This window comes from Xiphias gladius, chromosome 7, assembly GCF_016859285.1.
Source record: "Xiphias gladius isolate SHS-SW01 ecotype Sanya breed wild chromosome 7, ASM1685928v1, whole genome shotgun sequence".
NCBI lineage: Eukaryota > Metazoa > Chordata > Actinopteri > Istiophoriformes > Xiphiidae > Xiphias > Xiphias gladius.
This window is the reverse complement of record NC_053406.1, coordinates 9,118,022-9,146,019: the sequence shown is the minus strand read 5'-3', so window position 1 is coordinate 9,146,019 and position 27,998 is coordinate 9,118,022. Positions and strand designations below refer to the sequence as shown.

Genomic DNA, 27,998 nt, shown 5'->3' with positions numbered 1-27,998 from the left:
ACTGGGTACAATTTTTAGTTTTTATTTAGGCTAGTATTTCCCTTTCAGTTAAGTCATATTCTTCCACGTATCAATGACAGATCCCCTTTATTATTAATATGCATGTCAACAGAAAGGAATTCAACTTATGTTAGGGTTAAGATGACACTTTACACACACAGCTTAAAGCATGTAAGGAAGTTAAGTACATCAAGGTAAATACAGGCTCTGATTTCAGACCATTCTTAACAAAGAACTGGATTTACTGAGACCTAATTTCTTCATCATAACCATCTAAACACACAACCTACAGGAGTGTTCATGGATCTAATCGAGCTGTCATTAGGACACAAAAGGTTCCACCAGCCTGTCGTCTTCTGCCTCCGGGTTTGTTCTTTCCACTTAAGCATTAACGCAGGAGGAAACAGGACAGGGGAGTGGATGGAGGACAGATGGGTGGGGTCTCCATCTAAAGGTTTTCAATTCGTCATGTTCATATCTGTACAGGCCAAAAAAATAAAAATAAAATAAAAATAAAAAAGTAATGGTGACCAAAGGGAAACACCACAACACCTGGCATACACGGACCTCAGCACAAGGAGGGTTCAGAGTAAATACACACACACACACACACACACGGTACGGTTAAGGGTTAAGGGCCCTGGGGTTTGGTGGCCGTGGTCCCGTCCTTGCACATACACAGATACAGTCTCACACAAGCACTGTACACGGCACAAGAGGTCACCTAAATACATGGAGCCAATGAGCTAACATCTAAGAGGGTGGATTGGATAGCCCAGTACAGGCTGAGAAGGGGTTAAAATTCTTATTTAGACCATCAGGTCACACTCACTCACTCACTCTCTCTCTCTCTCTCTCTCTCTCTCTCTCTCACTCACTCTGTCTCTCACACAACCCCATTCACACAGTAACATACGTCTGTATGCATTTAAAACTCCATAAAGCTACACGCCTGTGCAGAATATACTATTACTTAGTGTTGCTAGCTATAGCCATTTAAATGGCAATATATGTTCAAATATTATATGTAACCTTTTTTTTCCCTCAGAATATACATGAAGAAATGCATTATACAGACAAACGAGACAATGTAGGCTGTTCACATGTTCAGTACATCAAAAGTAAGAGCTTCTCTACATTAATTTCTTCACGAGTGCAAAATCCAATGCTCCTCCACCTACTTCAAAGGTTCATTGCTGAGCTTTAGCAAGTCCACTTCTGCAACAAACCATAAACCAATAAAAGAAACATGACATTAACATAAACACAAAAGAAATTCTAAATAAGTAGTCATAAATATGGAATGTGAAAAACAAAGAAACGTGGTCCAATTTCTTTTCAAACAATACAAACAAAAGTCCTTCAATGCAGTTAAATAATTTCTCTTGTAACAGGACAACATAATAAAAAAATAGTACTCAAAACGAGAGTGGGCTGTTGCTTGCTTGTGGCCCCTGTTGTGAGTAGAAGACCATGGGAAGCTGGTGAGGAACACAAAGAGAGATGGAGAGATGGAAGGAGGGTGTTGGGTCAAGTAGTGGCGGTGGTGTTGGGTGTTCACATGCCATAACCGAAGCTGGGCTGTGGCGGCTGGGCGTAGCCTGGTGCTGCTGTGTAGCCGTAGCTGTAGGCCTGCTGGGGAGGCACAGGCACGTTGGGCCCTGCTGTGAGCATGAGCTGGGGTGTGCCTGTAACAGAAACATCAAAATAACTCATTAAAATGAGCGCGGCCGTGGTCGTCGTGAAAAACATTCTCTAGGTTTCCTTTAAAGCCATTATGATGTGTGTGTGTGTGTGTGTGTGTGGTCTTTTTACCGTAAACAATTGGTTGAGACTCTGTAGCCTGCTCCTCCTGTTTCCTCAGAGACTCGGAGGCTTCGAGTTTGTCCACCTGTGGAAAACACAACAAGAGTGACGGTGTCAGGCTTTAGTTTGACTGCGGGCGGTGGGGCTCTTAAAGAGCAAGGGCTTAGACGCCGCGTTGGTACAAACTGACCTCTGGGTTATTTCACTGGCTGACGGATGGGACCATTCCTGACAGGCGAAGACGAATACAGTCCAGATTTAAATAAAATCAGGCTGAGGGAGGCAGGCCTTGCTAATGTGTAGGAGGCCCTCTATAAGGCAAAGGGAGCAACTACAACTAGAGAGCTACTGGCTACTTGATCATGCTTGGCTACAACAGTCTGTCAGATAGACATCCACTTATTTGTGGAAAGTATTACGGATTAGGAGGGGGAGAAAAAAAACCAACAGCTACTGGGCAATAATGGTCCCACCATCCAGCCACCCAAATCATCTACTCTAACGTGTTGGAAATGCAGAGTATGTAGAGAACCACCCCTCACCAATGCAAATAGACTTACTAAGACCAACATTTTTGTTTTTCACCCGTTAGTTCGTTTGTCCATCGCTTAGTAGAATATCAAAATGCTCTGTACATTTTTGTACTTAAGTTTGTGGACAGAGGGGCAGACCAAGACTCAACTTGATTAGCCTTCGGTCGCAGTCAGGGTTTGCCATTTCTGTCAGCAGTCATTTTTAAGCTGTTACTGTGAACCTAACAGAGGCGAAGACTTGGTTCTGAAAGACTGATCTCTGAACAGGTATTTTGGTACTAACATGTCAGAGTAACAACATACAGTTATGTAAAACTTGAGGCTGAAATATGCTTCATGTCTCTGTGTTCGCTACCGTCTCTGTAGACGTGTGTGTGCCGTCCACAAACATTTATGCAGGCTTACTTCACTCTCATCCTTGGACATTCATTGGACAGGTGTAGTACTAATTCTAAAAGATCCTTTATAGCTTTTTGTAGGCTTTGTTTCAGTCAAACATGAGCTGAGTATATTTATTTGAAAATGTACTGAATTATACACATTTGCCAAGTTTCTACAGTGTAGTGCAAATTATTAATGTTTAACATAAGGCTACTAACTAAAATAATCTAACAATTATTTCCATTATTGATTAATTTGCTGATTATTTTATCAATTAATAGATTAAAATTATGGTCTATAGAATGTCAGGAAATAGTGACAAATGCCCATCACAATTTCCTACAGCCTAAGCTGATCAACAGTCCAAAACCGTAAGATTTATTGTCACATAAGACAGATTTCTGGTTGAAAAAATGATGTTATCAATTAACTGAACAACAAAACAGTTGGCAATTTATCCATTTATTTATTTTTTTATGATCGACTACTCAGTTAATTGCCAAATTTGTTTCAAAAATACTCGCAGGTGAGACTAAACACTGTGCAAACATTTGATGTCCCATTTGCCTATTCTTACTCGTTTCCAGTTGCCCCTGTGTTTTGAAAACCAATCACTAACAATGTGTAGAGTATGTTCAGTGTGTGTGTGTGTGTGTGTAAATTTAAAAAATTGTGAGCGACATATCACCAGCCCTCAAACATGGCTCAGTTTAGTCATTGCCTGCGTGCGAACAGCTGCAAGAAGCATGTAGCAGCCTTCAACTAGTTAAAACTACCCGTTTTTTTCTTTGGTGCTTTAGTATTTGCTAAGCAGCTCAGAGGCAGATGATGACGGGGAAAGGACAAAAGATAGAGCTAAAAACAATTCAAAGAATTAGGCAGCCAGCGAAAAGCTTCAGATATTACCCTCAGCTATGACAGTGTGCAGATTAAATTCTGATGGAGTCAGTTAAGGACAATGCTAAATGATGCAACAGGGTAGCTTTGCTCTCATGGTGGCTTCGGGTTCAGTTCTCTACATACTTTCTAGTTTCCTACTGCAGTCAGTCAGTCTGGTTAAGCAGGCTGTTTCATGAAAAGACAGGCTGCTGTTTTGTCTGAGAAGAGAAGGGTTGAGAGACATGCTGAAGCGGCAGCTTAGTTACTTCCTTCTTGGAGAGTGCAGGAGAAAAAAAGAGAGAGAAGCAGAGAGCCATAGGGGAAGGAGAGTGGAAGAGGGTGGAGGGGATGGTTTTGTACAGCCAGTTCAAAGTTCCCAGAAGCAGGCACAGCCAACAGCGATGTCTACTAGCCTGGCCTATGTGCTGCTGATGCTACCGAGGGAGGGGAAATGCATGCTTGTCGCTCTACATGTTATGTATTATTTTCCCCAAAGAACACATCAAAAGTATAGATTATTTGCTCTGACACAATCAGGTGTTTGTGGCTTGAAGAGACCACACTTTAGAGTATCAAAGAACACTCAAGAGAGACCTACACTGTTGAAACCCCCCCCACCCCCCTTGAAATACCAACACCTAATGTTTATGGTTTCTTATTGCCTGTGTTCTTCTAGCATTGAGATAAATTCAGTAGTACAGAAAGACATGGAGAACAATAGAAAGATCTCTGAAAGAATGGTCACTTCATTAAAATAATGCCTCACTGATGCTTTTATTACTGAAATTAGGTCTCACACTTAGTTGCAGTCTACTCTCTTACACCCCTGTCCAAATAAAGATATAAATATGCCCTCACCCTCTCTCAATATAAAGATATTAAGACTTATTAATGCAATATGCCTTGAAACTCCCTTTACAGTGTCTACAGGGTGAAAACATTCACTTCCTAATATTATATTATGTATTACTTGATTTCGTTGTACCTGTAACTTGTACAATGGCAATAAAAGGTATTGAACTTAATTGTATGTTCCTTAATTAAGTCAGGAAGATGGCCCGCAGCAGACTGCAGCTGAGTGATGTTACAAGACAGTTTAATATTTTGAATTCATCTACAAGTCTGTGAAAAAAGGACCTGACCACAGCAGGTGAGGTAGTTATCCAGAGTGGCACTCTTCACACATTTCTAAGGAGAGCTGATGGGCATGCTGGTTTGAGTGGATGGCTCAGTGTGTTCGAGGGTAAAGGCTATGATGGGGCACATCTGAGTTCCCCTCAGCTCTCTGGATTTTTATAGCATTTTTAAACTAATTGTTTCGGTCTCCTGCTTGGAACTTCACTGTCACTGCTCTCATAGTGTCGCTGTCGGCAGCAGCAGGCAGCTGTTTTCATCCAAAAATGCTCTAGGTCTTCATATTAGCTTAAAAGGTAATGATATATCAGGGTTGTGTTTACTGTGTGTTTCCTGTTGCCCCCCAAGTGCCAAAAAAAAAACCCAACAAAAACTGTTATTACATGTTTAAGCAAGGCTTGGAAGAGGGAAAAAATAGCAATGGTCTCGTTTTTAACTGCTTTTAGCAAAGGCTATGGTTGGCAGTCTGAACTGTATTCCTGTCCAGTAGTCATTACACAATGCATAACATTAGAGATCTTGGGCCAGTGCTGGTTAGCTTTAGTTAGGCTCAGAGTTAATGAATACTGTATTGTCGTGACCGAGCAAATCAGGGAACCCGACAGCAACGTGCCGCCACTTTAACAAAAACAAAAACATCTCTGTTAACACATGATTTCTCAGTAGGTGAATCCTATCAGCAATTTTTAATGATGAATTAGACGTAATGCCAAGAAGGAATAGAACCATAAGGTCTTAAAAACACTGGAAAAATTGATTTGCATCACCTAATCAAATAACTGGTTCTTCATTTCTTGTTTTGATTCAAACCAAAAGCCATCACTGACACCAGCAAACCTAGCAGAGCCCTGAGGGGTGGCTGTGAAGAGCCCCGCTCTGGAATCTTGTGGGCTGGTAGGTGGTCTAGTGGAGATGTGGAGTTTACAGTCAGAAGCAGCAAAGTGACATGGGGGGAGAGGGGTCATGCAGTTTCTGCTAATTTTACTCCTCCAAACTACAGGCTACAGGACAGGGGAAGAGGGGTCAAAAAGAATGATTAGAAAATGGATTCGACTTTCACCTTTTCCTTTATCGCATCAACCTGGAAAGGAAATTCAGAGAGGCAACTTAAGGAGGAAAAAAAAAAACAAATGGAAGTCTCCCAAAATAGAAATTGACAGAGAGAAAAGAGCAAACAGAGGACTTATCACTAAAAGACAACACAAAAATCCAGAGAGAGAGATGCGGGTAATAACGCCACTTTTGATACAAATGCAGACTTGAGATTACTCTGAGACTAGGAATTTCACTTTGTTGCTGACAATAGGGTAAAAAATAAAATATAGATATTGACAAACAGGGTCTGCAGTAGGTTTAAACACTTAAACAAGATCTACTAAATAATGTGCAATATTTAATAGGTAATGCAAAAACTTAGGGAAATTAACTGCATAAGTAGTGTAATACAATATACAAATGATTCCTTGTTTTAACCTGTTTCGAGAAACCCTCTGGTGGGGTGTGCCACAACAAGCACCAAGAAGTAGTCATCCACAAGAAAATTTACTTTTGTGTAACTAACAGCTTATATGACAAACTGAAGTGTTTTGATGTAGTAAAATACAAAATACAACAACTTGGCATTCCAAGTTTGGCAAATAAATGCAACAAATTTTTCAAATGTTTCACTCAGCTCTCTTGTCTGTTATCAAAACAATAGCTAGGGTTGTATTTTTTTCATGTAACAGAGATATAAACAGCATAACGAGCGACACAGCAGTTGTGAATCTCCTCTGGAACACATTTGTATGGAAAAGTAGCTTGAATGGATGGAAACCCAAATAAAAAGGAAAACATCAGTGATGACACATGACTGAAAGAAGCATAGGAAGATGACCATGAATGGAGGAAAGAACAGGCAGTACTGGGGGGCGTTATCTATAATACTGTCTGGGGGAAACTGTGTGACACTGCCTATAGTTGAATAGTATTTGCAAACACCTTTTAGTAGCTGCTGATGCTTCTTTTAGGTGTCAGATAGATGGAAATGTCAGATACTGATCAGGGCAAAAAGTATTTACAGATTCAATTTAATATTTAGTTTCTTTATGTGGTACACCCATCGGAACAGGTCTGACATGGTAAACTCCAGACATGTGGGTCTCCACAGATAGGAACAGATTTGCAAATACTATTTCACAAGTCTTAACAAGAGAAAACAAACAAACAAACAAAAACACTGGTCAATATATAAGTTATCTTGCCCATCTATCTTCTAACTGCCTTCTTTCACTGTAGTTACTTTGGAATTGCAAACGTTATCTATAACATGTCTGTATACGCTTTTTTCTCTAAAGAAATCTTCTCACAAAGCCATCTAATTTTTCCTGATAGACCGCACACACTGTTTACCTCTGGCCAACCCACCTTAGTCAGATACTCCCTCATGACCTGGATGAAGTATGGCATGGAGAAGTCCATGATGTTGTGTCGCCAGGCGGTCTCTAGCACCACGTCGGGCCGCAGCAGGTCGTAGCAGGTGAATAGGCAGGCGGCAAAACACTCCTTCTTGTCTTCTTGGAGGAACCAAGCCAGGAGCTCCTCTGCCAACTCTGTGTCTTTGGACTCTGATGCGTACTGCATGGCATCCTGCAGAGAAGCGGGCGTAATTCAGTTCAATAAACTTACCTCATCCGCCCTTTTACATTTCAGTGCATTCAGCGGGTGTCTGGGGTGAGGTGTGATGCTGTGATTTATATTACTTGGAAGAATCGCAGGGTATACTGAAATTTTTTTTTTTTTTTTTTTTTTAGCGGCCGTGCACCTTGTAGAGCTTGTCCTTCTTGCAGAGCTCGACACTCTGTTTCCAACGGTTGTTGCCCTTGAAAAGATAGGCTGCGATCCTCCTAAACTCAATTAGCTCATGCTTCTCCAGGCCCTGGGCCAGTGAGATGTTGTCAAAGTTGTCATAGGCATCGATGGAAGTACGCAGTGCCTTGATAAGAGAGAGAGAGGATTATATGATACAGCTGAAAATTCAACTCAGTAAAAACATTTTTCCTGCTTGTGAAGATTTCTGGCGACATATTTCGTGTGCTGTGCTGGAAGTAACGGATCCAAACGTTTTCTCTCTTCAAGCAACATCAAGACATTTATAAAAAATCGATTACTGTAATATCTATTATGATACACAGTGGACAACATTATCATATCATACCGCATAGTCTTCCTCAATGATGAAGAGGTTGTTGAGTGCCTCATTCACTGACTTGTTGTTGTGATTCTGGACAGACCTTAGGTAAGGTTTCACCAGTGGCAGCTGTTTCACCTAAACAAAGAACCAGGAAAAGATCACTAATGTCCATTTTCAAGTAATCTTTATATTAACTGCATTTTTTCTCTGTCACTATCAATTATCATCTTCTATCACCGACAGACTACTTCATGTGCGAAAAGTCAATCATAACTTCATGCAAGTGATCCACAACAGCATTCATTTTGTTCAATTTCATTTCTCGAAGATAGGTTATATTTAATTCTAAATAACACTTTGAGAACTTTTTACAGAAAGCAACAATTGCCCAGAACCTTGCTGAAAAAGTTGACAGCGCGAGTGTGGTCCAGTCTTGGAGAGAGGACGATGAGCAGGTCGTTCAGTAACAATGGTTTGTACTCCAGATAAAACTGGATCGCTTTGTAGTACAACTCCACATTGGCCACCTAGAATGGAAAACACGTATTTTCACCTGAACTTTGGCACTGTTGTTAGCAGAACGATAACTAGCATCACTAATCCAATCAATAGGTTTTTTTTTTTGGTTTTTTTTTTGACCTTGGTGACAATGTCTTTGAACTGGCCCTCCTTCCAGGCATCAGAGGGATGGTTCATCATGGTGATGATGGCGTTGTCATACTCCTCGTACTTGTCATAGAGAAACACCAACTCTGCCCAGAGATGGGCCTGCTCTGCTGCCCTGAGAACCTGACACACACACACACACACACACACACACACACACACACACACACACACACACACACACACACACACACACACACACACACACACACACACACACACACACACACACACACACGAGACTGGTTCAGCTCTTACAATCGTTACAATTGGTCTTAACCAAGCTACGCTTCCACAAAGGTACTCATGCAAACGAGCATTTGGGGTTTTTACCTGTGTATGTTTTAAAGTTGATAACAGATTATGCTTTTCCTCGCTTACCTTTGGAATGTTGACACGGGACCAGAAGAGCTCCAGGTGCTCCCTCATCTTCTGGGGCTTGAATTTGGAGTAGAGGATGGCCAGCTCGGTGAACATACCCATGTGCGCACGCTCAAGCCCGAGAGCGGCCTCCAGCATGGTAATCAGCTCCTCAAAGTAACCACGGTCCTGGAGGACACAGACAGATTTAGTAAGACTAACGAGGCTATTCAAAGAAAACACTCATTACAAACCAAAATACATATGACAAGAGATGATTTCATTGTTGACTTAGTACACAGATCTAATTTTACCTAGTCATTTCTTTGAATGCAAATTTAAATCAAATATTACTTGTCCTTTCAAAGTCTAATTTATTTTTAGGGAAAACTCAAAATGCTACTCTCTTGTCTGATTCCTGATAGTTTATGTGCTCAGTAGTTACTCTGCACTGATAGTAAGTGTGACATGTTAGTTTTACACTGGCCCCAGTTACCCCAAGTACCTGGTAGTAGTTGATGAGTTCCTCAAGTTCATCAGCATGGACGACAATGTGCAGGCCACACATTTGGGCAAGACGGAACTCCTTTCCATCGACACACGCAAAACACACCTGGAAGAGCACAGAATCAAATCCAGTGTGTTTCGTGCAAATGAGTGGACATTACAACGTGCAAAGTATTTTTTCTATTCTGCCACAGGCTCTGTGGTGCTCCATCTGATTCTTTTCTCTTCAAAAGAAAACTCTATCGCAGTTCCTCACCTCCTTCCAGGTGCGTGTGCTGTTGGCCTTGCGGGCTCCATCCACAGCTGCCTGGTACTCTCCCAGGTGGACCAGAGTGGAGGCCAGACGGCCGAAGTTGGACACGTTGTTGTAAAGCAGTTTGGCTGCCTCGTACATCTTGTCGTCATAGCAACGGTCACCCACCTGCAGGACAGAGAAATAAAGCAAGATTAGCAAAGCCGCAACTGTCAACAGGTGAAAGAGAGTTAAGTGGAAACAGCTGTGTATATGAGTGTGTGCTGTATATCTGTATGCTTCCCAGGACCTACCTGCTGAATGTGAGCATTATTGGGTCCATTGATGAACTCTTCCAGCTCAGCCAGGCGGTTGGTCTTGGCCAGGGCAAAGATCAACTCTGATTCAACATACGACTCGCGGGCCTTCTTGCAGGCCATCTGCAGAAACTTCACCAGGTCCTCCCAGTTTCCTGCACATAGCAATCAACGCCCATCGGTTTCATAAGCACATTAGTCTACTGTTTCTATACCAGAACACCATTAAAAGTGTCTTCTTTAAAACACAAAAATAAACGGCAAAGGACACAGATTTTAGTATATATCCAAAATTCAAATGCACCAAATGAGCTAATATGATAGATAAAGTTCATCTTACCGCTTTGGGCTGCAGCTTGCCCCACTTCCATGTAAGCAGATGGGTCATCAGCCTTGATGTAAGAGTCAATGGCTTCTTTTACAAGGCCCTTATGAAGCTGGGCCTTTGCCAGCTGACTCCACACTGGTGGCTCATTGCAGCGCTCAGCAAATTCATAGGCCCTGTCCAGGTTACCGATGTGCTCAATCAGAACCTGTACAAAATGAAACAACATTCAGATCACCCTTCATCAAGCTAAATAATACCATTCTTGTGCTCATTATAATCAGGGTTTAGATCAAGTATATAATTGGTGGATAACATTCCCTTCTTAAATCTGACCACAAACAGTATGAAAGCTTCTGTGTTCAATTTTTGTCCTTTTAAACACCTTAAAGTTGAGCAGTAATCCACTGACCTGCACAGCAGAGGTGTTGACATCAAATTTTCTAAAAATAGCAAAGGCCTCTTCAAACAGCTCATTGCTGATGGCGATGTTAGCGATGTCTGGGGCATCGTAGTTGTCCAGACGGTTGATGTACTCCATGACGCGTGTCCGATCAGCTTTAATGGCCGTCAGGATGAGCAGATTCTGGAGGTTTCTGAAATAACCAAGAGTTTATCAGTGAAATAATAATTTAGGACAGCTCACCAAGTTATGTCCAAAACTTTCAAAATGGGCTCAAGAGACTTCCTGCTTACTGCTATGCCTTACAAATATATTGAATGTTTTGGGTAGATTGCAGATGCATCTTTTGGATTCACAGAAATGCACAAGCCAGCCAAACATGTGTGGGATATAGAGGCAACATCAAGCCTCTCTCACCTGTGCTCGCTGAAGACAGAGTTATCCAGGACAATCTTCTCCAGAAGCTCGATGAGCTCATTGGGAAGGTCAGCCGTCATGAAGGCCTTGACTGTGACAGACACCTCCTCTGGATCCTGGGTCTCTGACAAGGCTGTCTGGACAACCTGCAGCAGATGGGGACAACGTGCTAGAGGTACAACATCTGGTTTTTTAAGTAAATTAAAACATTTTTTTTTACATTTTTTTAAACTACAAGACGGATACTGTCAGAAAGCTTCGGAAAACTGGATACTTAAAGAATCCAATATAATTTCTAACATAGTGTTACAGGACTAACATAAAAGCCAAGTCAGTTATGCTGTCAGCTTTTTGCATTAACAAAGTAAGTAAACTAGAAATAATTTAGATATTAAATACAGCACAGGGTCGAACCTGGTCGATGAGTGGTCTTCTGTAGTTGTTGGTCTCCAGCAGCACGCTCGCCCACAGCTCAGGGTTCTTGCGACGTACAAGGTAGCGGGACAGACTCTTGAACAGCGAGTTCTCATTGCACACCTAAAGGATGACATATAAAAAAAGTTACTATAATAATAGGCAACAAAAACAGTTCAGAAATAAACTAGTTTTCATGTCATTAGAACTGACATTCAATTTGTCATAAAACAAGGTAAACTGGAAAGAATAGGAATAAGCACAGTCCATATCCACTTCCCATATTTTTGCTTGCAATGAAAGTATGATTTCAGTTAAGACTCACGTGAATCAATTCCTGGTCACACTGTCCTCTTTCATAGGCCACACAGGCCAGGTGGGGGTCTCTCTTCTCACAGTACTTCCCCACCACACGGCTGTCGTAGTAGGGGTTCTCCCTCAGGAAGCGCTCGGGGTTGTTGTTGCTGTCGATGTAAATCTTTGCCAGAGCATTGTGGGTAGCAGGCTCCTCGCAGCCTTCATGAATACGAGCCTCCAACCAAGGAAGCAGCAGCTTCAGTCTGGAGAAAAAACACATGTTAAGGATTTCTCATGACACAAGCACAAAAATATTCGTCTTAGGTTATACAACTAAGCTGCAGAGAGCTAAATGAGTGACTCCAAATTACTATGCAGTTCAGTTCAGTTCCTCTCGTCTTACCGATTTCTTTTCTCCACTTCAGCAACCAGTTCATCTGTGGAGAACTGTCCTCTCACCACCATGATCAGGTTCTTAATCACATCCTCAGCACAGTCTACATCCAGTAACCCTCCAATGACCACCGGCAGACGGCTTGGGTTCACCTGGAACAAATGATCCTGAAGTTACTATTTCAATTTCTATGTCTGAGGCAGCCCAAATGTTTATTTCTTGCCTCCGTGAGACAGTGTAAAAGTTACGATGGATGGAGGGATGAGGAGAGAAGAAGAGAGAGTTTTTAGTCCACTGAGTTGGGTCAAATGTTGCACTATTTACTGTTCTGGATGTAAGAGACCAGGCTAGGGAAGTAGTAATGTACCTTCTGCACGTAGATCTCAATGTATTTCTGCAGGCTGTTGCGGTACAGGTACAAGACCAGGTCATGGACAAAATCAAAGCGGTCACACACGATTATCAAAGGCAGCTGGTCAGTCAGCTTGGCTTCCTGTAAAATAGAAATATTAAAAATTGGTATAGACTAATAAATACCAGCTTTCCTGAAAAACAGTCTCATCAGACACACTGGTGGTAGAAAGGTTGGATTATTTTATAGTGAAATGTTTATTCTGCACTAGTCCATTTCTGACCTTGAGGAAGTTCTTTACACGTTCAGGATCATAGCAGTTACTCTCTCTGCAGATTCTCTCCACCTCTTTGATCTGGCCTGTCTTGCAGGCGGCCTGGATATATTTGAAGTGGACCTCTGGATCCTGGCTGAAGTTCACAATAGAACCCAAGAAGTAGAACAAACCTGCAAGACAAAAGAAGTCAAAATCAAGAAGAGAACTAAATGCAACTATTTAAAATGCAACTTTTAAAACTTGCTGTCATCTCAAAATGAACAGGAAAAGCGAGATTGCTTGGCACCCTACCCTCAAAGCTCTTGAACGACTCAAAAAGTTCGGTGAGGGCCTGAGTAGTGAGCTGCTCATGGTACTTGGAGGCCACCTGCACACAGATCTGCAGGTTCTGGCGGATGTTTGCTGAGAGCATGGCCCTCAGACACTCCAGAGAGTCCTCAACTGACAAAGAGCCGAAGAAATTCACCAACCACTGCAGAGAAAAATAGAAAACAATCAGGGATACAAAAGCAAATATAGTAACAGCAAACCAATAAATCAAAATATATGAATACATGCTTTTCAAATGAGCATATGCAAAAAGCGGGATATGGCCACGTTTTATCAATTTTTGTTAGTATTAGTATTTTCTTGTGTTCCTGGCTCTTTACCGTACCTCTGGGTTGAGAAGGTGTGTGTGCACCACAGCGCGCTTAATGTCATACAGGTCTGTATAATGCTCCAGCGCCCTCTGCAGGAGACCGGCTTTCTCACACAACTGTGCCACATGAGCACGATCATAGTGGGTGAACATCTGATTGCCCAGGATGGCATCTGCAACCTGGAAGACACGACACAAGGTCAAACACATTTTAGAATCGTCTGAAGCTTTGCTAACAAGAAACTGCAACAGGGGCGGCAGGAAATTAGATTTTGGCAAAAGGAAACACAATGAGATGCTTTTCAAAGAAAGAAAGAAAGAAAAGAAACCTTAAGGGTTTGTTTCAAAAAGTATGATTTGAGAAATTGAAAAAAAGTTTAACTAATAAATCTGATTAATTCATTATCTGGATGAATTAAAAATTAAATAATTAGTACATTCTGATGTATTCAATGTTTATGTACCTGTGGTGCGTGGACCAAATTCATTTCCAGCAAGCGCGTCTGCAGCGGTCCTTCCATGGGTCTGTTGTTCTTCAGGGCATCTAGTAGGAAGGATGTGCACTGCTGGATCAGGTTGTATTCCATGAACACATCAACAATCTGGAGACATAAGAGAAATAATTACAGATTTGGAAACTCCTCTCAAAAACCTCTATGTTTGAGTAGTGCAAGTGCAACAAATTAGGAAAACATGGGGAGGGGGAAAAAAAAAAAAAAAAAAACTAAAGTAAGTTGCACAAATCTTGAAAACCAAGATTTGTGGGCAATCTCACATATAGGCGCTTTAATATAATTACATGGAACAGACAGATTATTTCTTGGGGGGTTTTCTGTTTGTTTTACCTGTGTAATGTCAGCAAGTGGCTCTTCATCCTGAACCAGCATCTGGGAGAACTGAAGTCCCTGCTCTGGGCTGATCCGCATTACGTTCCTTAGCAGGAAGATCCAGTCTGGAGTGTAGCCCACCTACAGGGAAAACAGATCTTTAAGCCCAATAGCCCTACATCTGAGGTGTGCCCTAGCTATGATGGAACCATATAACACAAACAAATGTAAAGACAACAGTGGAACACAGATTACAACCACCACTCCCTCTCACTTCTCTGTATCATATTAATCTTATATACGATAAACCCGGAAAAACATAAAGTCAGGCATCATCACAAACCTTCTTGGCATAGAGGACAATCTTCTGGAACTGGCCAGTCTCTGCAAAGCACTGAATGACCTTATTGGGGACGTTGGCTCTGAGGTAGACACTGAGGGCAAGAGTAGGATCGACAGACTTCACTAAGTCTCCAAGCTCCTCAGAGCACTCCAGCTGTAACACACAGGCGCACACAGAAGGTCACTGAAAACCAGTCTAGGTTTTAGAACAGATACAAAGGACAAAGCAATTCAGTAACTAGGTGGAGTAAATGAGTCCAAAATTAGTCATGCTAGATTAAAGCATGAGCCTGGCTTTCAAGTTTTGATTCCAGTCCAACTATTTTACAGAAATGCTCCCAAAATTTACCAGTCAGTCCTTCCAAAAACACAGATGATACAATGCTCAAAAAACAAACGTAACTGAAATACCACTATACCGCTGTACAGTGGTATTTGTAGAAATGGAGGAACCAACTGACTGACTATAGCAGTAATAGGCAACATGCTTTACCTTCATATCAATAAGGTTTACGCAAGTTATCTGTGTTTCTTCCCCCAAAAAGATGGATCTCATGCTTTGGAATACAATTTTTAATGTCACGGCTACTTAGAGTCAGTCAGTCCAGCACTCAGGCTTTACTGTGACTCTTTTCAAAAAAGCAGATGTGTTTCTGAATGGAATATTTTAATGACACGATTAGTGAAAATATTTCCTCTGAAGATAATACAAAGTTTGTCCAATATACAACCAACAACTGGACACATACCTTGTCCTCTTTCAGCCATTTCTCAAGTAGCTGCTTGCGGCCCTGCTGGAGAACAGGCCTGCAGAGCTCCAGAGACTCAAACTTATTAAGCTGGCCTTGGTCCAGTAAGATGCCAAAGTACTGGAGCAAGGGAGACGTCTGGCCTGGTTGAGCTGGAACGCTCTGGAAGCGACGGATGGTGTCTGGGGTACGCAGGATACCCTGAAAAAAAAAAAGATTGGATAAACAAAATATCTTAGTGACAGTGGGCAGATTTAGGTTGAGAAAAGTCACCTTTGCGCACTACATAGAAGAATGGTGGTGTACAGTTACATCAGGTGAACATTAGTGACTATAATGACCATAAGATTTATAATGTCTTCCTTTAAGAAACTTCTCAAAACATCCCAGTTACAAAAAAATAAATAAAATTAAAAAAAATAAATAAAAAGAATTTTCACCGAAAGACTGCATTCCCAGTTAATCTGTCTCATTGGTTTTAGAATATTTTGGTATATAACTTATACCTCTGCGTGTTTGTCATGCAGAAATCTGCTTAGTCTAAACAGTCTGAGCTTGTACTAGTTGAACTGTAAGCAATGTCACGTTGTTTGACCCAGCTCAGTGCGCGCACTGTGGCAGTACCTTGGGTGCATTGGCCGCCACCTTGGCAGCTTCTGAGTAATTCCCTGCTGCAAAGAGGGTGTTGAACTTGCGGGCGAACAGCTCCTCAGCACCAGCCAGGTTGTTGCGGACAGCCATGCGAAGAGCAAGGTCTGGGTTCTGGAGCACATTAGTAATGTAGGGAATGATGTTTTCCTCCTCCACGCACACTGACAACACCTGGAGAACCAGATTTGCATGCTTTATCATCTGTACACAACAGAGATTTCCTAACAGATAGGATTTATTCCTGAAAGTAAACAATGCAGTGTCAATGTCATATTTTTAAGCATTTTATTCCTCAGTCCAATCAAAAAACAATTACCACTACAGGAAATTAACATATATAATGACATAAAAATATAAACAGAATCATTCTTAACCCCAAATACCTACAGTAATACTTCGACACATACTACTCCAAGCAAGTGAACGCACACTGCCTGAACGCACACTGCACATTTAATTGATAGTGAAATGTTGGAACACTTGGATTTTAAACCAAGTTCAAGTTCTCTGTACACACCTTTGTATGCAAAAATAGATGTAAGTGAATTACATCCTAAGGCGTGTACTTGTCAGATTCCTAAATTACACCGAAGGATTACCCTATGTTGTTGCGTGCAGGGTTACATTATGTGTGTATGTGTTTGCGTGCAATACACTGAACCGTATGTGGTAGACCTACAGGTGAGAGCCAAGAGCAGTAACAGGATTAGATTGTGTAGTTTGCCTGGCCAAGCTTAGCCCTCCTGCTGTGACTGTCACATGCTGCCTGACACTACAGATGCTTCTACAGCCTGATATTTTCACCGAGATTTTCCTCAGTCAAGGTCACACAACACCCAAGGACAGACGCTGATACACAAAAGGGCTAACATACCACAGCAAAAGTGAATCACTAACAAATGTCAGCAATAACAGACCAACACAGAGAAAAATTTAGTATGATATTACTCATACGGTGTCTCATACTCCTAGATATTTAGAAATAATCACTAAGCGTGTATATCTGTGTGCATAAATACCTATGTTCATTTTTGGGAAGATATTTTTCATTCAAACAGTTTTCATTTTACAAATATATTTAAAATTTGTACTATAAGAAGTTCATTAGGGTTACCATTGGTTGCATTTCTCTCCCGTTTCCAACCTGCAGCAGGAAATTTCATTTTGGTGCAACCATCACCACAAATCAAACACAAGAGATAGTCATCAATGTGTAAGTCTTAGCTGTTAACTTGCAAAATTTAGGATGAACTATTCCACTGGTGTTTATTAAACTTGATTCAGTGTCACAATGCAGTGGGCTGCATTATTTGACTCAACACTGCAAGGATCCTAAAAAACATCTGCTAGGTCAACATCCGATGCCATTTCTTCAGTCAGTTCTAATGAGAAGCAATCTGAGGGACATCATTTCTTTCAAGTGAGGAGGGTCTCATTTTCTAGTGTCTTTCAAAACACAATTTACGATTAACATTTAATATTAAAATTCATATTTATGTTTAATCTGACAGCCCAACTTTAAAACAGAAATTATTTTGTCAACATATCATTATGGCCAGTCATTAAAATGCTTATGCTAACTAAAGTGCAGGCAAAGATAGTGCATGATCTAGTACGATGGTTACATGTACACGCACCCATGTCATGTGTGCTGCTGTGACTTTAAGAATGTGCCTTTGCACTGTTTGCAGCCATTAATGGGGAAATTACATAACGCTGATACAAACTGCACTAACTGTAAAAGGGTACTGTGGAGGGGAATCTCATCACAAATTTCACTCTATCATAGAGATGGAGGGCCAGAGTGTGTAATTTAGAATACCTGTCCTTTCCTGTTGACGCCAATGATACCAGCAGTAGGCTCATGGGGGGCAGTGACAAAAATAGTCTCCCCACTGATCCTGTTCATGTAGATACAGGTACCAGTCTCCAGGTCGTACAGGTGGATGTAGCCATATTTGGTGATGAGAAAGACTACATCTTGCTTTGAACTGATCTAGATGTACAAAAAGAGAATGGTTAGAACAGATAAACAAAAACACAGATCACTGTCAAAAAGCCCTTAAGCAAAACATTGAAGCAGCTACTGTAACTGGTTCGCAAAATTGCTAACCCTGTCCCTCACTTTTTTCCCCATTCGTGACATCACTCTGAAGTGCATTTGTTGGATGAAATGATGCAATTTCAGCACTTCAAAAATGTTGTCAAAACAGCGACTGCCTCTAGCTCTATGGTTTAACAGCACTTGCAGTAAGTAATATCTTGATTAGAAAAGTCTTTACCAAGTCAATTCTTGTCTTCATAAACAATTTATCTTAAAGGCTGTGATGACATGTGAACCCAATGGAGAGTGCTGTTTCCCACTAGAGGGAATCTTAGTTATAACAATACTGTTTAGACAAACAGGCAACAAGCACGGGCTCCAAATGTCTCTTTGTAAGTAGCTTTTGTACCTGCATGGCAACAGGGAAGTCATTCTGGGCTTCTGGAGGAAAGAAAACATCCACAGCTTTCTTTGGAAAAGGCTGGTTCCCAGTCGGTGGAGTCCCCACTTCAATGATATGCAGCTGGAAGCAAAAAGACAAGAGGAGACAAAGTAAGGAAACAAGAGTTTTTGGAACGTTTTTTTTTTTAACGCAGTACATTTGATTTGGATTCTGCCTTCCCAAACCCTATTTCTAAGCGTTATTGATTTCCACTTTTCAAATATCCTATCCCGATCGCTTTATTTTTGCAGCTGTTAGCCCGAGGCTTTGCAGTGCCAGTAAATCTTACTTTTCCTCCTGCCTGCCCTCGCACAGCAAAGCAGAACAGAGTAGACTCTTCGGTGTTGCCCTCCATCTTGAACTGTGCAAAGCCAGCGGCATGCCCCTCGATGGGCTGAGACACCTTCCTGTCCACTGAGTACAGCTGCATGGCTCCGACAACACGATTTTGCTGAAGAGGAGAGAAAGCCCACAAGTTAGGTCAAAGGCCAAAACTCTCTTTGATTTATAGTGACAATATGTTGTTCTTTTTTGGTGTTTTTTCCCCCGCTTTGGTTAATTGATTCTTCAACACCTCTGCTTCCTGTATCACTGAGACCATTGAAGTTTATAATGAAATCTATCGTTTCATTACATATACTTAACCTCTTAATATCTTAAACTCAATATCTAATGCAAATATATTTTTATATCCCATACGCTGAAGCTTTTTTGTATTACACTTTATGATATGTGAAACCTTATATAAGAAATTTAAAAAATGTTCTGGTGTAGATTTCTGAGCAACAAAGATCAGGTAGTATATTACCAAACTGGTGCACTGCTGTTCTCCGGTGCAATAAAATTTTTCTAAAACTGAGACTAATAACAGTATTTAGTCAAAGTGTGAAAAATATTTTGTCAAAAATAATCAGGAATAAATCAGGCTGAAGCAACTTTTTAACCACACTGCTTATTTACCTGTGCTGAAATGCCAATGAGCAGTAGCCACTTCTGTTTGGCATCGGTGCGGTAGTTGATGATCTGGCAGCCTGCCAGGCTGGAATGACGGTCAAAAACTTTGACTGGCTGAGAGTCACCCTCCATGCTCCAATGGTAGACCGCATTGTCTGTGACCAGGGCAACAGTGTTGAGGGAGATCCATTTCCAGAAGGTCACGTCATCGGTCATCGTGTGAGCCTTCATCTTGCTCTTCATCTCAATGTTGAAGATCTGCAGGGTCTTTGCCGCTGAAAATATTCAGAGCCAAGGTTAACGTACAGTGATGCAGGTGAAAGATGTGAACCCCCAAAACATTTTAATAATAATAATTTTTTTTTTTTTTTTTTTAAACCAAAATCAGTTCAGAGACTAAAGCTACCACACACAACCCATAGCAGACTTTGGGAGTAAACATACCATTTGCGCACACCAAATTTCAATTGCTTGAGAAATGTGTCTAGTCAGGGTTTGGTTGGAATAACACTGAAGGACCATACAAAACCAGTACCAGTGTCAAAACAAGAGGCAAGACCAACAAAAAGGCACCCACTTAAGTGGTAGATCTGCATTCAGTTAGGGCTGATGCAATCAACTGTTAATGCGAAACACATTCAGTTGAGACCAAATATGCAAAACTCTTGTGATAATGTGAACTGTAAATTTGAAGTCATCACCCATCATTAATACACATTTTTAATTTGAGAAACTCAAACAGACTAGACTGTGTTCAGACTCATATTAGCACTGCATCAAAAAATTTAGCCCCTAAACTTATTTGCATGAGATCACTGTGTTGATACAGTGAGGGAGGGTGGCAAAAAAAGTTGAACATGGATCAACTTTTTCCACAACGCGATGCAACGACATAAGGCAAGGTGCTGCGTTGGCTAAACATGTGCAGATGTAGAGTCCAAGTAGATTAAAGTGCAATGTGACCATGATATTGCTACTGGTGACCTTGCAATCATCACATTCGATGCAAAAAATCACTATCAGAGTGATGATTTTCTAAAAGTTATAAAATCCTGTCTCATAGGGTATAAAATGCTGTGTGGTGTTTTTATATCTGATTAGCCTTCAAATTCAAGGGTTTCTCATTAAAACTGGCCTTCCTGGATCCAATTCCATTGTTTCAACATTATAAAGACATGCCCGCATCAATGCAGTCCCTTGCCTTTTTTACCGCAGTGCTAAGTTAGGTCTGGACGCTCACTTAGAGATATTACTACTATGCTTTCCTCCCTTCTCAACTGGACCAACAATGACTTTCCACATTCTTTTGGTACAATGGTTAAATTCTCTACAAATCTTTCCAACCAAAACTATAATTTAGGAATCGATATCAGCAGAAAAACAAGGTCCCGAGTGTAAGTCAAAATTAGGCTTTATGGCCTGTTTCCATCCCTCCACCCACACCACCTACTCAAGGCATGTTGTTGTCACATTGAAATTGAATCCTAAAATGAGGGATTCAGGATTTGGGTTGGGTCTGAATGCAGATTAGCAAAAGAAGACCACAAAGCACACAAACAGATATGATGATGGGAAGGATGCTCGACAGATGCACTCACACCCATTCTGTTTTCTACCTCCAGTTCAATCTGAGTGGAGGAAAGCCACTCCAATTCTTTAGGCCCAACACATTTACAGTGGGATCCAAAAGCCTGAGACCACTTCCCCATGAATGGCAAAGTGGTCTCAGACTATTGGATCCCACTGTATTTTAGATTCAATCAGGCCCAAACAACCCTCAACCAAACTTAATGCTACAATTAACTGTGAATTACATTTAACACAGTCTATGAATGACAATGGCTCACAATCAAAATTGTGAGGTAAAGTGACATTTCTGAACAAATGCTTTGGTAATACTGTGTGTAGAGTCCACTTAAAAATACACTGTCTACATAAAATAAATACATTGAGAAGAAGTGAAGTGAATATCAGTAATTAGTCTAGAACAAAAAAAAAAAACTAAATTGGTGTGAAAAGTATACTACAATGCAGATTTTGTCCTGTAATGAGCTTCTCTGTTTAGACTACACTTAAAACTGCAGTTATTAAACACACAAATGTTGATGCAACAGTTTTATAAGCCACTTAAAACTAATCCTATGACATAATGTAAAGGTTCAGTAGACCCAGTCAAAATATGTAATGTAGAGTAATGCTCTGTAAGTATGAATATTTGTACACAGCTACTGAAAACCCAGCAAGCAATACCAGTATTTGCAAGGTGAGAATGAAGCTACGAGTGTAGTTCAAACATGGGCAAAAAGGTGAAAATTAACTGAAAGTACCACATTTGGCTTTGATCTCTGCAGTGTCCTGGGGCTGTCCAGACAAAGTTATCCCCACGCATTCAGTAGCACATTCATTTGATTTATAAGACCGGTGTCACTGGTTAATTCACAATCATCGTCATTCTCAAAAACTTGACACTGCAACTGTAGTTTATACATAAATGTGCTAAAAAGCAGAATTATGCTGCATAAATTAAGAACCAAGTCAAGTTTCTGCTCTTTTTGCTCTTCCTTCAAACTGGATTACACCCACTAGTTGAAATACAAGGCAAACTATTAAGATGTGCATTTCACCCTTTTCTTTTACTGATAGACTGTGTACAATTTTCATGTCTCTATTACCCATACCTGTGTAACTTCTCCCGGTTTCATTATTATATGCTTTGCTACATGCCACAGTGTCTTATATAGTAACTTAATGGAAAATGTGGCATATGTGATCTAAATTATATCACAACTCTGGCATTTCTGTAACTGCCAGCTCAAGGCTAGATTAGGATATACTTCAAAATAGTAGAGAAACAAAAAACAAAAAAACAAAAAAAAAAAATACCAGTCAAGCATGTTCTGCAGAGACCTTATGAGTATCATCTACATATCAGTATGAATGCACTAGCCTCTGCTGGCTGACATTATCTACACACATAAAATCAAATATATTCGGAATATTTAACATCACAAATTACTTAATTCTTTTTATTGTACTTAATCATAGGAACATGTCCATACGACAGGCAATACATAATAGCCTACTTTTTTTATTTAAGATGAATGTCACTGCTTGCTTGATTTTCCATTGTTTAAATGGCCATATCATTTTTGAGGCATGTTTTAGCCCGTTTAATACATACACACGTACTATACATTATTACTGACCATTTTCCAAGGCACACAATACTTTCTAACATATCTGAATATTCACCTGATTCTCCATTTATTCTAGGGTTTGTTTTTTCTTCAGGATAATATTGTAGCAGAGATATGTATTCTGTTATATGGGTGTCTTCAGGTTGTGAATGACCGTTTAAACTCTCACAGGAACTGTATTCCCAAATGTTGCCATGTCAGATTTACATCTTTATGTGCTTTTTACACTACCTACAGTCAAGAACGGAAGTATTTGGACAGTGACACATTTTTTTGTTCTTCAGGCTCTGAGCGTCAGCAAATTCAATTTGAAATAAAGTAATGGATACTACATTAAACTGCAGAGTCTTTAGCAAAGATTAGCAAAAGAAGACCACAAAGCACACAAACAGATATGATGATGGGAAGGATGCTGGACAGATGCACTCACACCCATTCTGTTTTCTACCTCCAGTTCAATCTGAGTGGAGGAAAGCCACTCCAATTCTTTAGGCCCAACACATTTACATCAATGTAGAAAGAACTGTGTGTATAGCCCTTTGAACACATAGTCCCTTTGGTTTAAGGGTTCAAAAGTAATTAGACAAATACACATGTAGTCAAACAAGATCATTATATTTAATATTTTTGTGGAAACTCCTTTGCAGTCAATGATTCCCTGAAGTCTTGGACCCTTAGACATCACCAGATGCTTTGTATCCTCCCTGGTTTCTTTATCCTGGTATTCAGCAACTGGAATGCTGCCTGGTCAGACTGAGATTGGGTGATTGACTCAGTCAGTTGAGGATATTCCACCTCTTCACCCCGAAAAGCTGCTTGCTTTGGCTGTATGTTTAGGATTGTTGTCCTGCTGAGTGATGAAATGTCATCCAGTGAGTTTTGATGCATTTGACTGAATCTGAGCACACAGAATTCTCCGGTATACCTCTGCATTCATCCTGTTGCTTCCGTCAGCAGTGAAATCATCAAGAAATGCTAGTGAGCCAGTTAAGTTGGCAGCTATACATGTCCAAACCATAACAGAACCAACGCCATGTTTGACAGACGAGCTGTTCCTCTTTCCTTCATTTTGACAAATTTGTTCCAGAACTCTACCAGTTTCTTTTTGTATGTTTTTGTGACCTGCAGCCTGGCCTCTGTTTTTGAGGTTCACGAGGGGTTTACATCTTGTGGTGAACCCTCTGCAGTTATGGTCATGAAGTCTTCTCTTGACCACTGACAAGGAAACATGTCCACCTACATCCCGAAGAGTGTTCTTGACTTGCTTTGCAGTCATAAAAAGGATTTTTATTTACCATGAAAACAATTTTTCTGCTCATTCATAAGACTTGTGCTCCTCGGTCTACTAGCTCATTTGCCATTTTCTACTTTCCTGTGTGTACTTGCTTTTTTAGTGTACCCAACTGTTGATTTTGCCAAACCAACTACTTTTGATCTCTCTCTAAAAGATTTTTGCTTTTTTTGAGCCTCATTATTATCCTCTTCACTTGCATGGTCACCTCTTCACTCCTCATATGACAGGCAGCTCCACCTCAGTCTAAATGGCAATTATCAACTCTCAGTCAGCTCTGAGCCACATGTGAGTTTTTTTTGGTGTATTGACTAATGTTGAAAGACAATCAGCTGCCCAAGAAACATTTAGTAGCCAAGTGTCCAATTACTTTTGATCTCCTAAAATTTGGACACTATGTGTTTAAGCGGCTATATCTCCCACACAGTTTTTTCATTATTGATGTAAACCTACTTAAATTAAAGTTGAGACTCAGCACTTTAGTGTAGTATCCATTATTTTATTTCGAATTGAATGCGCTAAAGCTCAGAACCTGAAGAACAAAAAGATGTGTAAATTTACAATTACCTTTCGGCCTTGACTGTATGTTTGACTTAAAGTTTGCTATTTGAGACAACTCCTGGAATGTTGTTTTCAACACCAAGTCAATTTATTCATTCAACTAAATTGCCTCCATAGACATCCAGTCTATGATTACCACGCAAGGATAATGTCAGTGTGACAAAAACCCATGTGGGCAGGATGTTCATTGTAATTAATTACCTATCTGGAACTACTTTTAAGCCTCCATGTACTAATTTTAATACTCGACTGATGTTTAAGGAAAACATAACAGCATTTAAAAATCTGAAGCACTGTATGTTTTAGAAAATGGTCAGGTGCAATATAACATATGTACAGTGTAGCAAATGGGAAACACACACATACACACATAAAATAAAAAAGACAGTATTTTAAGCTGCCCTCTTAATTTAGCTATTCCCTGCTTGTGTTATGATGATAAATTCAAGCATTCATTAAAATTACTATCAGTACTGTGCAAACATTTCAAGACAGTGCATACAGGATTACACTTTGACAACTCATGATATGTAAAATTGAACTCACCGTCTGCAAACATAAGAAAGCAGTAAGAAATGAAAAAAGAGCAAAAACAAGCAAAATAGACAAAGCATTCATGACAGCATGACATTTTACTAGCACTGGCAGTACGACTTTTCCTGATATCAATGTCTTTTACATTAACATTTGTTATACTATATTTTAGTCACTCAATTTTTTTTAATGACAAAACAGAAATGGGGTGGTCTACATATGAACATCAAAATGAAAAGCAGACTGTGACAGCTTCATAAACGACTGACAACACAAACAAAATTTACACAAATTGTCCAATGTATTTGAAAAGCACCATAGCAATGTATGTGACCGGTCATAACTTTAACGCTTTACCTTTTAGTCTACATGCTTTTAAAAAAAAAAAAAAAAAAAAAAAAAAAACAACCTAGCGCACTCATCTCTAGGTGGCACATAAAGCTATGTGCTAACAGCGCTAGATATGCACTTTAGCTAGAGCTTACCTTTAAGGGCGATAACTTTGCTGGCAGGGTTCATGATGGCGCTGTCTGCAGAGATGGGCCTGCGGATGGGATTGTTGGGGTCGGCCATATCTATGATGACAACCTGAGCCTGCTCACCCACTTTCTCCCTTATACAGATGAACTTGTCGGACTCCATGGTCAGAGTACTGAATCCAATGTTGGCTGGGTTGATTCCGAGGTTCTGGAGCTGAGATATGAATGCATGACCTGTTTAGGTAGCAGCTCATGGCCTACATTGTTTACTACAAACAATGTCAAGGATGATACAATTAATTAAAAGACTTAGTTCCACCGTGGTCCCTTTTCTAAAGACAGCAAATATGCTGGAGTGACCAGGGGACTTAATTTTTACAAACAATACATGCACTCAAGAATCATCATCCATAAAAATCATTTTGAGTCACAGTTAAAAATAAATAAATACAAATGATCAAAATTATAACTAGGATGATGTGATTATAATTCTACGTATATCATAAGCCATGATGTTACCTTCTTTTTAAAACTGTGGGCGTTAATTTTTTTATTTTTTTTAAATATGCAAAGGCAACTTGTTCTAATTCCTGGCACGAAAAGAATCTTAAGGAACCAGTACTTATGTTGGTACTAAGCCCTGGCAAGCACAAGTCAGCAACACTTTCTCTAGTCTAGTTTTCTGTATGTAAAGTGTCCTCCTTAAAATGAAAGTTATTTTTATTTTTAGTCTGGTGGTCTTTGAGATACATGGAAGTTCTGTTGTTATGTACTGCATTAGGTTATAATTGTACAGAACCATCCTTCAAGTGCATCCACCCATGTCGTGGACAATGTAACAGAGACTCAGTGTCCAGTTTATGATGTATATCTAGCTAAAACTAATTCAATGTAAAACAGTAGTACCAGGAGGCTAAATAACAGAAACCCCTCTCAGTATAATGCAAAACAGGTCAACAGAACCACTAACTGCAACCTAAGAAATGATCGTAAAGCTGAAGCAACACTTCTCTAGAACACTGATGTTCTTTCCAGGTCTATAGTATTAAAATGTATTAGTTTTAGCTAGGTGTACCTAAGCTTGTAACCAAGACCCTTGCAAGTCCCTTGGAAAAAGGTAATCCGAGGTGCATGGTCATGGTATACAAACTGCTTCCTGTGGAGTCCTGAATTTAAGTATTAAGTGAAAAGACTAAGCACATCTAATACAGTCAGAAGCTGAGATGTACCATCTGAGCTTGAACTCGACTGAACTGACTCTAATCCGATCCCTAGAGGTTTTTAAAAAATATGATGTATATGTATCTCAGAGAAAGGAAAAATGTCATTTTTGACAGGCTGCGTGGACCAACTTGTTCACCTCAGTCAGCCGGATGAGATGATTACATTTCACAGTTAGAAAACCCCTCAGCTGTAAATATGGCCTGTCGTGACATCATTTTACTGTGTAACGTGAACTGGCACAGGGTCCAGTCAGACTGCAGCCACCTGCTTTAGTACCTCACTTGACACACCATCATCATCATCAGAAGAAGAGGATAGATGTTATACCAACTTTAAGGCTGCACAATCTTTCATGTGATCCAGGTTTTACAAAACTACGATTAGACGACGAGCCTCCAACATCCCTCACGACACACAAACTGTCACGGTTAGCTAGCTAATGTCGTTGCTATTAGCTAACCCTGACTGTGGCCAGTCATATGTCAATAGCGCAATAACTGGTCACTGAAGGTCAGCAAAAATGTTTAATGTTAACCAGTTTCATCTCCCGGTTGTCGGTGACAGCTAACGTCGGCTAACAGCATCAATTAAATGAATGAGCGCTACTACCCTGAAAAGCTAGCTGTTAGCTGCTGGCTAAACGGGGGAGGGGAGGTCATTCATTTAATGCGGGTATTGACGTTTAGCTTAGACAACGCGCTGTCAAACGACTGCTAAGCGGGGAAATCAACAAGAAATTAAGAGTTCTGTGGTTTTATACAGCTTTGAGGTTTTGCCTACATACCTGCAGATGCTCCTGGAAGCGGATAGGTAGGATTTGAGCCATGGCGGTTTCCTCGAGCTTCTCCGGAGTCCTGAAAATGTAGCCGTATAGCTTGCTGGCTAGGCAGTAGCACCGCGCTAGCTACGACCTCCTCACTGTACGTGTAGGTCGGAGCCAGTCAGTGAAAACGAAAAACGCGATTTAAAAAAAGAAAGAAAAAAAAAAAAAGAAGGTAACATGCAGTGTTGTTAATCGTGTTTCCGAAAGCTGGAATCAGTGCGGATGTAAAATACGTCCCCCCTTCTGTGTATGCTTTCTGCACTGCATCGATTGATAGCAGTGGCTACGGCTGATCTTCTGTCAAAATCCGCAATGGCGGCGGAAACGGCTCAGAGCCTTCCTAGACCGGAAACGTCCAGGGAACTCTGAAAGGA

The 27,998-nt window shown here is 40.5% G+C and overlaps 1 protein-coding gene across 2 annotated transcripts; it reads right to left on the bottom strand.

Moving 5' to 3' along the window:
- Positions 1-6: 6 nt before the first annotated feature.
- Positions 7-27,994, bottom strand: LOC120791825 (clathrin heavy chain 1-like). Of its 2 annotated transcripts, XM_040130568.1 has the most exons (33): positions 27,586-27,994; positions 25,584-25,791; positions 19,522-19,790; positions 18,851-19,012; positions 18,529-18,642; positions 17,898-18,071; positions 16,049-16,246; positions 15,425-15,625; positions 14,677-14,829; positions 14,352-14,474; positions 13,971-14,108; positions 13,522-13,686; positions 13,158-13,338; positions 12,873-13,036; positions 12,605-12,730; positions 12,247-12,389; positions 11,872-12,106; positions 11,547-11,669; positions 11,133-11,278; positions 10,725-10,908; positions 10,328-10,520; positions 9,985-10,142; positions 9,695-9,859; positions 9,437-9,544; positions 8,953-9,120; positions 8,545-8,694; positions 8,301-8,432; positions 7,930-8,040; positions 7,537-7,707; positions 7,140-7,361; positions 5,794-5,814; positions 1,816-1,891; positions 7-1,688 (listed from the first exon to the last, which is right to left on the bottom strand). In XM_040130568.1, exons 1-33 carry the CDS (start codon positions 27,625-27,627, stop codon positions 1,558-1,560), a joined length of 5,055 nt encoding a protein of 1,684 aa, XP_039986502.1. In that variant the 5' UTR covers positions 27,628-27,994; the 3' UTR covers positions 7-1,557. The 2 variants fall into 2 exon arrangements, with proteins under 2 accessions (XP_039986502.1, XP_039986504.1); XM_040130570.1 differs by lacking the exon at positions 5,794-5,814.
- Between the last annotated feature and the right edge of the window lie 4 nt (positions 27,995-27,998).